We start from the raw sequence: 13,122 nt of genomic DNA on the forward strand, positions 1-13,122 counted from the left end.
TGGCACAGACAGGAGGGACAGCTGGTATAACGGATGTCCTTCCAAGTCCAGAAATGCCTCCACAGTGTGGAATGGTGGGCTGCTGATGAGATTAGATTAAACAGTGGGATGAGTTAAAGCCTTCGTTGCACTGTCATTTAAAGATCGGGCTTTAAATGAGTTGTATGCTATAATGGCAAAAATTCTTAAAGCTAGCCTTGGGCTACTCTGGCATTTGGGACATCTGTAGGAGATTGGGGTCTGCTGTCTTCCGCATCATTCCACTTTGAATAGGGTTGGAATGTGAGCCCTGTCTTCCTTGGAGGGATGGGGAAGCAGCCGAGAGGTTTCCTGGGGAAGACTGTTCAGGGAAGACAGCAGGCTGCCTTCAAGGGCAGCCTTTCTGTGGAGGAGAAGCTAGGGTGCTGCGGATCGCAGGGCAGCCCCAGGGCTGGCAGACACTAGAGCGAGGAAAGGCTGGCTCCTGAAGTGTACTAACAGCTAGCTTCTTGGTTCTGAACCCTGCAGACCCTGCAGATGCTGGAACTGCTTCAGGTGAAGCAGGCAATTGTGTAGTAAGGAGGCTAGGAGGTTGTAGCAGGGAGTTTATATAGCTTTTTATAGCCTTTATGTTTTCACATACCTTTGGTGCCCTACTTCAGTCTCCTTTGTTATTAGCTCTAAGTCTTGTTTTGTTTTTTAGTGGTTCCTTTAGGACTTATAGTATATGACTTTAACTTACCACAGTCTCAGAAATACTATTCTGCTGCCTGTGTAAGAACCTTACTACATTCCATTACCCACCCACCTTTGAATTGTGGTTGTCACATATTTTCTGCATGTATCATAAGCTCAGAATACAGTGTTGTTTATGCTTTAAATAACCAAATGTCTTTTAAAGACTTTTTTTGATGATGAGTGGGAAGTCGTTTATATTTACCCACTTTGCCGTCTCAGTGATCCTCATTCCTTTGTGTACGTGCAGATTTTCATCTTGAATTATTTTCCTTCTGCCTGTAGGACTTCCTTAAGCAATTTCCAATAGTGTAAGTGTCCTGGTGACAAAATCTTCCAGCTTTTCTGTGTCTCAACAGCTCTTTAGTCCGCTCTGTTTTTGGAGTGATCTAGTAGGTATAGAATTCTCAGAGGACAGTTACCTTGTCTTTTTCCATAACATTAGTGATGTTCCTCTATTATTTTTTACTTCATTTTTATCAAGAAGTCTGTGTAATTCTTTGATTTGGGGGGCAATATTTTTACCCTCTGGTTGCTTTTAAATTTTTTTCTTCACTGGATTAAAACCATTTTATTATTCCATGCCTTGACGTAGTTTTCTTTCTGTTTTTTATTCTTAGTTTTTTAAATTTATTGGCTCCATGGGATTATCGTTTTCATCAAATTTGGTAAATTTTTAGCCATTCGTTATGTCTTCATTTATCTCACCTGCCCCCCCCCCTTGGGGACCATCAAACACACAGTCCACTGGTTTCAGTCACCCTCTAACTCACTGGCGTGTGCTGCTGTTCCCCTCTCTGGGTTCCACTGTGGATGCTTTTTATTGCTCCGTCTTTATATTTACTATTTCTATTGCAGTGTCTAATCTGCTTTTAATCCTATCCAGTGTAATTTTTATTTCAGACATCGTAGTTTTATTTCTAGGTGATGATTTATTTCTAGGTGTAGTTTATTTCTAGGTGAAAAAATGACTTAACCTGGTTGGTTTTTCCTGAACATACTGACTGTAGTTACAGTAACTTCTAATGTCCTTGTTTATTAATTCTGTCACCTGTGTCACTTGCAGGGCTGTTTCAGTTGATTGCTTTTTCTCCTCCTCATTGACTGAGATAAAGCCCTTGGAAATCTCTCCCCCGTACCCTGTGAACCGAGCGTTTTCTCAGTTTGGCGGGGACAGGAGTTGTGTCCGGCCTGTATGGGCCCCAGCTCGCTGGCCTCGGGCATTTCCCTCACACCCACGTGCCTCGAGGGCAGGTCAGCTGAGGAAGTGAGCTGCCTTGCAGATCTCCCGCTCACCTGCCTGCAGCCCTGTCCTCCTGTGCTCCGCCCTGCTGCCTCCGCAGGTGCCCCACTCTGGCGGCTCAGCTCAGCTCAGGAAGGCCGCCTCTTCTGCCTGGGAGGTTCACTTCATGTGCCGCTTCTCTCAGGGACCACTGTCCTGTGCTGCCTGAAGTTTTCATCATGCTCTTCCATTCTTTAGCCTTTTTTTCATGGGGAAAGGTACAATCTGGCCCCTGTTCCTCCATATCTTGGCCAGAAGTGGAAGCTCTCTAGTGACATTTTATTTATTGCTGACATTTCACTTTGCATTCAGAGCCTCTTTCAGCTTCATTTCTGCCGTCACTGCCTCGTTCCCTCCACACCTTTTCTTGACAGACCCTGTACTTCTCCTGGCCCCTCATTCCTGGCTCTTGCCAATTCTTGCTCCTCGATCCCCCTTCCCCCACGTCTCGCTTCTCAGTGTCCCAGTCCGTGGGTCAGCTCAGGTGCCTCTTCCATGTTGTTTTCCTCCCGTTTGAGGCAGAATAGAACCTTTTCTCCCTGTTCTGTTTCTGTCATCACACTGTTTTCAGGGTCCAGGTGCTGTCTTCCTGGCCAGGCACCTGCGTTGGTGCATGTGTGTGTGTGCATCACACGCACATTGTTAGCTCCCAAGGGCAGCTTCGGGGTTTGTCCGCCTTTGTGTTTTGTGCATGGGCCCATGGGTTTATAATACACAGTGAAGCTATTTAACAGATACAGGTGTTTATTATATATGTTTGTTAAAATGAATTTTCCCCTCCCCCAAAATCAGGCCACAGAGGAAGTTTCAAAAAATCTGGTTGCCATGAAAGAAATTCTCTATGGCACCAATGAGAAGGAGCCGCAGACAGAAGCAGTGGCACAGCTGGCTCAAGAGCTGTACAACAGCGGGCTCCTGAGCACCCTGGTGGCGGACCTGCAGCTCATTGACTTCGAGGTAACAAATCAGTTTCTTATTTCTCTCCAACAGCACCCTGTTCCTAGTCCTTTTCCATGTGTTCTCTCCCTGGGAACAGCTAAAGATTCTGCCCAGCTCTTAATTCTGCCCAGCTCTTGGCTCAGGGGTGGCAGACCTGTAAGCATGCCCAGGCTAGACTGCCTGCTTGTTAGCAGAGCCGGGCAGGAGCTCAGAGTGTCCCAGGCGTGGGCCAGGTTTTCTCCCCTTCTTTCACCACATCGTGCAGAAGTTGCTTAGGTATTCGTCATGTCCTCCTCCCATGTAGGCTATGTTTAGTAAACAGGTGCTACTTTACATAACTCACTGGTCTTTGGTTCTCAAGGAATAAACACTAAAGATGCCCATAGAACATTAGAGTGGTAGAGGTAGATGATATCTCCAAGAACATCCAGGGGTTTTTTTGTTTGTTTAGTTTTTGTCTTTACCTATTGAGAGTTTGTTACAGCAGAGATAATATGTGTTCTTCTTGACACTGCTTATAAATGTTGAAATTAGGATGTCGTTTCAAACAGTAGGATATTTCGTACACAATTTTGAATTTCTGGCTTCTCTTGAAAATATTGACTCTGGTAACATTCAGCCAGTAGTCCTACGTGGTCTCCCAGCTGACGCAGGAGAGCACAGTTGGGTGTATGGCAGCCAGCGCAGCCTGGTTTTCTGCCTTAGGCCTACTCTGCCCATTTGCATCTCCTACCCAGCTCTGGTAGGTGGATGAGATCATTTCCCAAGCTTATGCAGCCAAATCAGGTCGTGTTAAATATTTATTTAGTGTAACAGTGAGAATAATGGCCCTTGATACCCGTCTAAGAAATAAATACACGTATACTAATGGGGGTTCCGGCATGGTCAGGGTCCTTTGACTCTTTATTATGGGTGTGCTTTGCTTTAAGCCCCAGGGTCTGTCATCCTTGGTAATTGGACGTCTGTGCAGGCACCTGAAAAACCAGGGAGAAAACAGCAGGTATAGTGCCAGGTTCAGCTGTGGAGAGGGATTTGAGGGTGGGGTTCATAGTTTACTCAAATACAGTATTGATGAGAGAAGAGAATAAAAATGGACTTCTGCCCCATAGAACAAGTAGAACCATTTCCCATTTATATAGCCTATTCCATCTATTTTTAATAGGGTATCAGATGGCAACAACAGCAGTTTTATTTTCTCTGCAGTGTTGGGAATACGGTGGACATCCAGGTCTTTCTCCTTTGTCCGCCCATCCCGTTCCCCAACCTGGTCACTCAAGTTAATATTCATTTGGCACTTCAGAGACATATATTCGAAAGAAGTGTATACCCTTGAGATGGGTTCTTAGAGATTGCTATTACAACTCCTGACCAGCACGGGCCCCGGGAAGGTCTCTGGTGATGGAAAGTGATTGTTCGCTCAGTCTCCTGAAGGCCTGTCAGCCTGTGAATAAGTAGCCATTCTGAAGCCTCTCTTGGCATCCAACACTGCATTTGTTACTTTCTTAGAAAATTTGTAAAGTTCACTGTAGAGTGGCAACGTCCATCTATTTTGTTTAGTCAAGTGTAGTGGCGTAATTCTGGTCTGAACTACTGCATCACGAGATACTTAACACCTTCATTATTAATGTATATGAAGTCTTCCCCAAGTAGGCCTAGTTTAATTGGGGCACGTGTCTACCAGCACGGAAGCTCAGCTTCTGATGAAATTCTTTCATTGTTGCCATTACTAGCATACAGTTCCTCCTTCCATCACTATGAAAGAAGAGTACGTGCCGTGTGTATAGCACAGGCATCCTGTGTAGCCTGCCTGTTCCATCCGAGTGGGAATCGGATCTCTGAACATTGTAAACACACAGCAAGGTTTTGCTCTTCGTATCTGAGTCAGCATGATTCTGAGGGTTGGAAATGGCTGAAATTTTATGTAGTGAGATTTCACTTTGTCAACACACTGCTTGGGTTAAAAATAGTATTAAAACTGAGAATGTGAAATTATAAAGAAATAAGAAAATTCAATGTCTTGTGAATGTTTTAAGGTTATATATTTGGTCATAATTATAAATATGCAATGCCTTGATTTAAGTTTAACGGGGAGGGTGGATGGGCTTTTTGATGGTTAGTCAGGTAAATATTTTAATGATTGTATTCCTAATAGGGCAAAAAAGATGTGGCTCAAATTTTCAACAATATTCTCAGAAGACAAATTGGTACAAGGACTCCTACTGTTGAATACATCTGCACCCAACAGAATATTTTGTTCATGTTATTGAAAGGGTATGTACAATGTAATAAAATTTATATTCTCAGTTGAAAAATAAAAAGGAAAGATGGTCTTGGGCAAAACAGCATATTGAATATGGGGAAGCATTTTCTGTGGTTCACTTGGCTCATTTTTTGGTAGCTCTCGAACAAATTTCCCTCCTTAAAATTCAGCCTGCAAGCTAAATTGAATTTGAAAATGCCCATGCAAGTGTAAAGGTAGGTGAATCATAAGCCGTTAAATTTTTAAATCATACATGACTGAAGAAGAAAGTCCTCTGTGGCCTTATTTCTGTTATCTACGATTTAAAAAGTTCAAGAGTATGAAAGTCGGTTAAATCACATATTTAAAGACATCTTTGGATAGACATGCACACTGTCAGGCAGTAAAAGCTGCCTAGTAAGTGGAGCATGGCTATTATATAGCTTAAGGTAGGTCAGTCTACAAAGAACTTGTCCGTGAAGTAGTACCCTTTGCTTTTTTACCTGTGTACCCACTCTCTAGCCAACTCAATTTGGTGATTTAGTGCAACTTCCTAAAGTTACTGCTAGACTGAGTGGGCATTTATGTTTGGATAGTTTGTCAGTTTTTTTAAAAAGCCTAAATACTTAAACTACAAAACAGAACAAACCCTCTTCCTCATCGTTGAGCCTCCCCGGTTGGCAAGGTCACCTCCCGTGGTTCAGCCCCAGAGCTGTCCGTCCCCTCTGGCCGCGGTGTGTGTCGTGTGTCCCAGCAGTGGTGGCGTTCAGTTAGATTGGCAGCCAGACCTGTCCCTGGCGTGACGGTTGGTACGAGTCAGCTTGCTCCGCTGCCCCTGACTGCACAGCGTGCCCCAGTCCCGTCCCTGGTGTGACACCGCCCCGAGTGCAGACTTGCTCAGGCAGAGCGTGAGTCGGCGCGTGCGGTGGGCACCGGCGTCCTGTGGGCACCGGCGTCCTGTGTCCTCTTCTCTGTCGTTCGCTGTCTGTGTTGCTTCTTCAGTTGTCGCCACACAGAACTGCTGGCATCTAGTTTTTTGCTGTTGTGTCAATGAAAGACTTGTGTGTGTGGCATGAGGGAGTAGTCTGAAATTTGGGTGTTCTGCAGGCAACTTACAGGAGTCTTTGTGTGTTTTTAAATCCAATAATTCCTTTTCCATGGGAAGCCATCATTATTAAAATATAAAAAATAGTTACCTCTGCCTACATTTTCACTTTAGAGTAGCCAGGGGTATGATAGGAACCATGTTAAACATCATGTAAGTAAGAATATGAAGATACAATTTAAAGAAAAACTTTAAAGCTCTTGTTCGTCCATCCATCTGAGCCAGCCAGAGCAGAAAAACTTGAGCTGGGAGAGAAGATGCATGGAGAATGATATTGGTGTCGGGACCCAACAGAACCCATCTCCCGCCCCCTTGTGGCCTTTACTGCGCACAGGTGTGTCAAAGCGGAGAGAGTGATACGACAGACCCTCTCCTACCCATCCCCCAGCTTCACTGCTTGTCACTACACTCTGCCTTCTTTTTTCCTCCTGGCGCAGCATCACTTTGGTTTGCATCCCTAGTAAGTAGGTGATGCACCTAAGGACTGTTGCTGTGTAATCACAATACCATTTGCAAACCTAACACTATCCAGTGTTCTATGTTCAGATTTCCTTTATTTTTACCCCCAAAAAAGTTTGCGTTTTTTGTTTGTTTGTTTTTGTTTAAATCAGGTTTCAAACAAAGCCCAAAAACTAAATTTGGTTAATGTGATTTTTTTTCTTTAATTTTTATTTATCGATTTGAGAGAGAGAGAGAGAAACACTGATTTGTTATTCCACTTTCCCTGCAGTCAGCGGTTGATTCCTGTGTGCGCCCTGACTGGGGTCAAACCCGCAACGGTGGTGTGTTGGGTCGACATTCTAACCAACCGAGCTACCTGGCCAGGGCAGTTGATATGGTTCTTAACTCTCTTTTAACGTGTGGTAGTTCTGGTCCCCCTTTTTAAAATACGCCATTTATTTGTTGAAGCAACTGGATCATTTTGTGTGTGTGTGTGGAAAAATCACGTATTTTAGATATGCATCCCTATAATTTCACTTACATGTTCTTTCCCTCTATTCTCTTAAATTGGTGATCGGGTCATTATGAATTCAAGGGGTTGGTTGTTTGTTTTTTATGTTTTATAGTCATAGTTCTTTGGGGGTTTTTTATATTCAAGCCTTCTTACCAGACCCCAAAAATCTTTTAAAGAGTTTCTTATCTATAAAAACAGACTGGCGGCCCTGGCCAGCAGGGCTCAGCGGATGAAACACACGACCAAAGGGCCATGGGCTCCATTCCCAGTGAGGACACACACCCGGGTTAGGGGTTCGTTCCCCAGCCCGGTGCAGGAGATGGGGAGGCAACTGGGCGATGCTTCTCTCTTGCATTGGAGTTCCCCTGTTTCCCTTCCTCTTTCTCTAAAAGCAGTGAAAAAAATGCTCTCAAGTGAAGGTTTAAGGGGGGAAAAAAGCAGGCAGTGAGGATTTTTTATTAAAGCAGGCCTGTGGTTACAGAAAGATACAACATTTTGAGTATGTAACAATATTGCTGACTTTTCCAACATATAGAGAAGGGACCAGATGACTGTCCCTCTGGAGACACTAATAGCAACAATGATCATTATTATCATTAAAGCAATAGTAACAATAGCTAGCTAGCATTTAGCTCTTACTATGAGGCGGACTCTGTGATAATGACGGTCCCATTCCATCCTTGAAATCTGTGGTTAAGTCTGTGAACGGCCTCGTTCTGCACGTGGGGAAGCGGGGACTCCGGACAGTAAGGAGACCCACGCTTACTCAGATCACGACGCACTTGGAGCGATCGCTGGTGGGGAAGCCATGACACCATACCACAGCCTGAGTGGCTTAAAAACAGACATTGATTTCCTCAGTCCTGGGTCACAGGGAGCCCACGACCCAGTGTTGGCAGGTTTGGTTTCTTCTGAGGCTGCTCTCCTGGGCTTGCAGGTGTCCACCTTCCTGCTGTGTGGACTCATGTGGGCTTCACTCTGTGCACATGCATCCCTGGCATCTATGAACAACTCAAGAATTCGGGTTTTTAAAAATATATTTAGCCCTGGCTGGTGTAGCTCAGTGGATTGAGCACGGGCCTGTGAAGCAAGGGGTCTCTGGTTCGATTCCCGGTTGGGCACATGCCTGGGTTGCAGGCCAGGTCCCCAGTAGGGGACACATGATAGGCAACCACACACTGATGTTTCTCTCCCACTCTCTCCTTCCCTTCCCTTCTATCTAAAAAGAAATACATAAAATAAAAATATATTTAATGTGTTTCAATCCATTCCAGTTATCATGTTCAAATTATATGTCCCAACTGCCCCACCTTGGGCCCTTGGGAGCTCCTCTGTCCTCCTGGCCAGACCGCATCCTCTTTGACCAGTCCTGTGCTTTCTGACACAAGATGTCCCTTTGCTGTTTTGTATGGGTTCCTTCCTCAGACCTGCGAATAGCCATTTCTTCAAGGAACCCTGTGAACCACCTTTTAAGGTTTCTGTCCTTTTGTGGGTCATCAGCTGAGGCTACTTTCCTACCCTGTGACCGTCTGCTCTGCTCCGCTCTTACTAAGTACTTGGATGGCAGATATTCGGGGAATTATGCTGCTGCCTTTGGCTTGCATTTGCAAATACTCTTGTTGCTGGTGCCAGACTGCATCTGGAGACAGTGTTTGCTCTGGTGATTTAAATGTCAATGTGCTCGCCACTCCAGTGCTAACAGGTTGTACAGCATAACTGTTTGCCTTGTAATCATTGGTTTATGGTTTAATGGTGTAAGATAAGCTTGACTAGCCACCATCAAAACCTGTCCAACTTGTTGAACCAAACTGTCTTACCCTTGTCATTATTTGATTAGCAAGAAGAAATCATTGTAAACTCCCAGGCTGGAGGTGCTGTTGTTACACTTGTGTGTCAGGTAGTTGTGGTAACACGGAGCTTTACCCCAGGTGCTGGGTAGGGGCACTGCACTGCTCTAGGTGTGAGTTAGTGCAGCGGTGGGAGCAGGAGCAGGAACTGAAACTGAGGTGTCCCCAAGCAGCACTCGGAGAGGACTGGTGGTACCTTGGAGATGGAGAGATTAGGAGCAGATAAAGAGGGTGAGCTTGGGATTGTGTTATCCAATAGAGTACCTACATGGGATTATTTAATTTCGAATTAATTTAAATTAGGTAATATTTAAAATTTAATCCCTTAGTTATTTTAAGCCAAATTGCAAGTGGTTGGTGGCCACTCTGGCAGCAGCTACCATCATGGACGCACAGATGGAAACCAGTTCTGTCACCGCAGAGCATTCTCTCAGGACCGTCTGTCAGAGGCTTGCGTGTCTGAAACAGAACAGCAGTGCCAGCCCAGAGATGAGGAGGCTGGAGTGGCGGCCGGTATCGTGAAGGGAGATGAGATTCGATTTTAGACATGTGGAGTTTCTGGCAGACCTTTAACTGAAGTTGTCCAGAGACCACAGAAAGTGCCCAAGCATAGCTCAGGTGTGAACCTGAGCGGGAGACAGGGTGGGGTCGCGGTGGCTGGGAGAGTGTACAGGTGTCCACTAGCAGCCAGCAGAAATTAAGGAGAAACCTCAACCAGACAGAAAATGAGAAGAGTCGGAGGTAGAACGGAAAACTGGGTTTTTTTCTCTGAGAGAGAGATGCAAAGGCCAGCGCTGGCAGGACGCGAGGTGGGAGAATCTGTTGGGAGAAAAGGCTGAATTGTCCAAGAGGTCTTTGCTAGTAGAATGTTGGGAAATGGGATTTGATTATGAGAGACTGGAGGAGACTGAGTGGGAAAGACATTAAATCTGTGCGTGCAGCTTGAAAGGAGGTGGAGGAAGAGGGCACTGTGTTCAGGCAGAAGGCCAGAGCCAGTCCGAGGGGCTGGGTGCACAGCAGCAGGGACAGGGCTGCTGGGCTGAGGGCAAAGGAGCTGATCTTTCTGAGCCTGGGGGAGGAAGACACAAGAGCCCCTGAAGGGGGTAGAGGAGGGCTGCCTGGGGAGCCCACTCGAGTGTCCTGAGGGCTCTCATTGACCGTGACATCTCAGGACCACACTTCCAGGTCTGAAGGGTTAGGTGTTGCTGAGAGTCTTAAAAGGACTGTTCTGAGTGTTGAATTGAAACAATGAAATGTAAATGTTGTATGTGGGATAGAGCTGTTCAGATACTATGGATTTAGGAAACTTTACTTATTTCATATAATTTTTTAAGTCAGCTTTTGGGTTTTCTAAAGTGTTGAGAGCATCCCACATGTAAAACTAATCCTTCTTGGGAGGTGTGTCCCTAAATACTTCTCTTCAAAGTTTTTAGCTTAAATAATGAATTTTTAGTCACACGATCACTCTCGGCCTGTGGTTTTTCTTTGGGTCGAAGTGGTCGCCAGCGGCTGGTGTGTGTGCGCCCTATGGAAAGAGGAAATTCACCTGAGCAAGCCCTCTGCTCTGGGAGAGGCGCCGCGTGTCACCTGCTGTCCTCCCAGGGTTAGGACGCATCCGACACTTCCCGTTCTGAAACTGTGAACTGTTCGGTGCTGGAGTTGTGAAAGAGCAGTCACGTTTGTTTTCTCTTTTTGCAGGTATGAATCTCCGGAAATAGCTCTAAATTGCGGGATAATGTTACGAGAGTGCATCAGACATGAACCACTTGCAAAAATTATTCTGTGGTCAGAGCAGTTTTATGATTTCTTCCGATATGTTGAAATGTCAACATTTGACATAGCTTCAGATGCGTTTGCCACATTCAAGGTAACATATAGAAACCAGAGAATTTTACATGTACTTACAAGTCAGATTTACAGGTGCCGATTCCTAAACCTCTACTCTCCCAGCCTACACACTGCTGCCCCCTAGTGGGAAGAGAGAAGACAGTTTATATACAGCGTGGGGAAAAGTAGGTTTCCTTTAGTGAGTCCATGAAAGTTTATTCTTGTATTATTATTTACTAATTATTGTATTATTTTAATACAACTTTAAACATTACTTTGCCCCTCCCCCATATACGTCTGTGTGACTTAAGTATATGAATACAGTCATAGCTTTAAGAGGGTGGAAAAGTTAGATTCTATCTTTTTTGTCTTTCTAAAAGACAGAAGTATCTTTTTCTGTTAAATTACCCATCAAGCACAGTATGTAGCTGTAACAACCAGGGTTTTCTCCTGTGTTGGACATGCTGTTGCAATGTCTTTGGTTAAGCACCAGATGAAGGAGCTCACTTCTGTTCAGGCCCCAGAGAAGTGGACCTACCCCTCCCACCCGACGCTCATGCCAGAGCTTGTGTATTCGGTGCGGAGGGTGGGGGTAGACGGAGTCGCCTGCACTGTGCAGGTTATCGTGTGGCCTCCCTCACCCGTCCACCTTCCTCCCTGTTATATGTGTGTCTGAATGAAATAGACGCGTGGTAGGTACCACTGTACAGCATGCACATTTTTGTTTTGATTGGAAGGTTCTATGCTGTTAAGGTGTAAGAATAAAACTAATCTTTATTAGTGGTTTTCACAATGAGAGCAAGTCTTTCCGTGTTGCATTCCCTTATATAAATATGTGACCTAGTAAGTGAATATTTAGACTGCTGTTTTCACATAATCAGAATTCAGTGTGCTGACCTGCAGGCTGCTGTGCTTAGAAACCATGAACACTGTCACAATGAGAAGTGGCCAGGTTTCTTATCAGGGCTGTTTTATGATTATAAAGAGCCCCTGAGGTGAGCACAGGCCTCGGCTTCTGGGTAAAATATGTCCCTCAGAGCAAACGAACCCCCTTGAAATAGGACGAAAGCCTGGGGATCTGGCCTTAGAGTTTCACGTTGAATAAGAATAAAATAATAGCGTGAGAGGTGCCCAGGGATTCATGTTCCTGAAACCATTAAAGAGGATGTCAGAAGCTTTAAGTAAGACCTCAGATGTTTACATGTCAGTGTACAAAGCCAGATGGAGTGAATTTAGGATGATAACAACAGTACATGTGACGATGCGTTAGGTATTGTCACCCTTGGTGGGTAGGACTCATGCTTAGGAGGGAGGGTGTGTGCCTTTCAGCAGCCGCAGGCCCGTTGCGAAAGGAGGCGTAGCAGCACCGTGTGTCAAGAAGAGAAGATATTCCCATGTAGAAAGAAAGCCATGAGCCCAAGAGTGGCCACTCTGTGGAGCAGGAGGGTGAGGGAGAGGCAGAGAGGGGCGGCAGAGGCGGGGGAGAATGCAGCCAGACCGCCCAGCCGAGGAGAACACGGCTGCCATGCTCCCGGCACAGGTGGCAAAAGTGACCAATGGGTGAGACAGGTGTGCCGACTGTGTGCCAGAAATGTGAGTCCCGGTATCTGACTAAGTCCTGATTGGCGTTGCTGATAATGTCACCTCAGTTAGGATTGCTTCTGTGAATTAAATTCACACTGAGGTGATGGAATCACTGTGGGAACAGCAACCCTACTAGGTCTTGGTGCCCCAGAGGGCACAATTGGGCACAGCCAGGCAGTGGTCTCTGCCTGAAGAGGGGGAACTTCAGAACCTCGTAGGAGTCTAGGGACGAGCTCGAGAAGGGTGAGCACTGAGCAGCTGGTGGGGATTCCGCAGCTCAGCTGCTCCTGGGAGCATGGAAAATGGCGAGCTGATTTAGAGGGAGCCCTCCTGTAAGTAAAATGGGTGAGAGGCCAAACCCTAGCAAACAGACTGAAACCCCCTCCCACCCCAACCTGAGGAAACCCCCCGGAGTCGGTGCAGCAGGAAGACCAGCAGTGGCCGTGTCTGCCGCACCCAGCAGTTGCCGGCAGCGGGGAGGGCGGTGGCCTGCCTCCAGCTGTACTGGTGTCCTCTTGGCAGAGCGTATTTTTATAAGGAAAAGAACAAACCCATGGTTCATGCTGTCCTTTGAGACTGTGATCAGAGCAGCTTCCCCAAAAGGCGGTCTGCACATAAAAACTTTCAGAC

At 45.8% G+C, this 13,122-nt stretch overlaps 1 protein-coding gene across 2 annotated transcripts in view; it reads left to right on the forward strand.

Annotated features, from left to right (window-relative positions):
• The window catches only part of CAB39 (calcium binding protein 39), a 69,869-nt gene that overhangs the window by 44,359 nt on the left and 12,388 nt on the right, over positions 1 to 13,122 (forward strand). For both annotated transcript variants that reach the window (XM_037152183.2, XM_037152184.2), the window contains exons 3-5: positions 2,789 to 2,953; positions 5,088 to 5,206; positions 10,780 to 10,948. In XM_037152183.2, coding sequence (XP_037008078.1) covers positions 2,789 to 2,953; positions 5,088 to 5,206; positions 10,780 to 10,948 — 453 coding nt within the window. The remainder of the gene's footprint in view (positions 1 to 2,788; positions 2,954 to 5,087; positions 5,207 to 10,779; positions 10,949 to 13,122) is intronic.

Source organism: Artibeus jamaicensis, unplaced genomic scaffold, assembly GCF_021234435.1.
Source record: "Artibeus jamaicensis isolate MK-2021 breed Jamaican fruit bat unplaced genomic scaffold, CSHL_Jam_final contig_944, whole genome shotgun sequence".
NCBI lineage: Eukaryota > Metazoa > Chordata > Mammalia > Chiroptera > Phyllostomidae > Artibeus > Artibeus jamaicensis.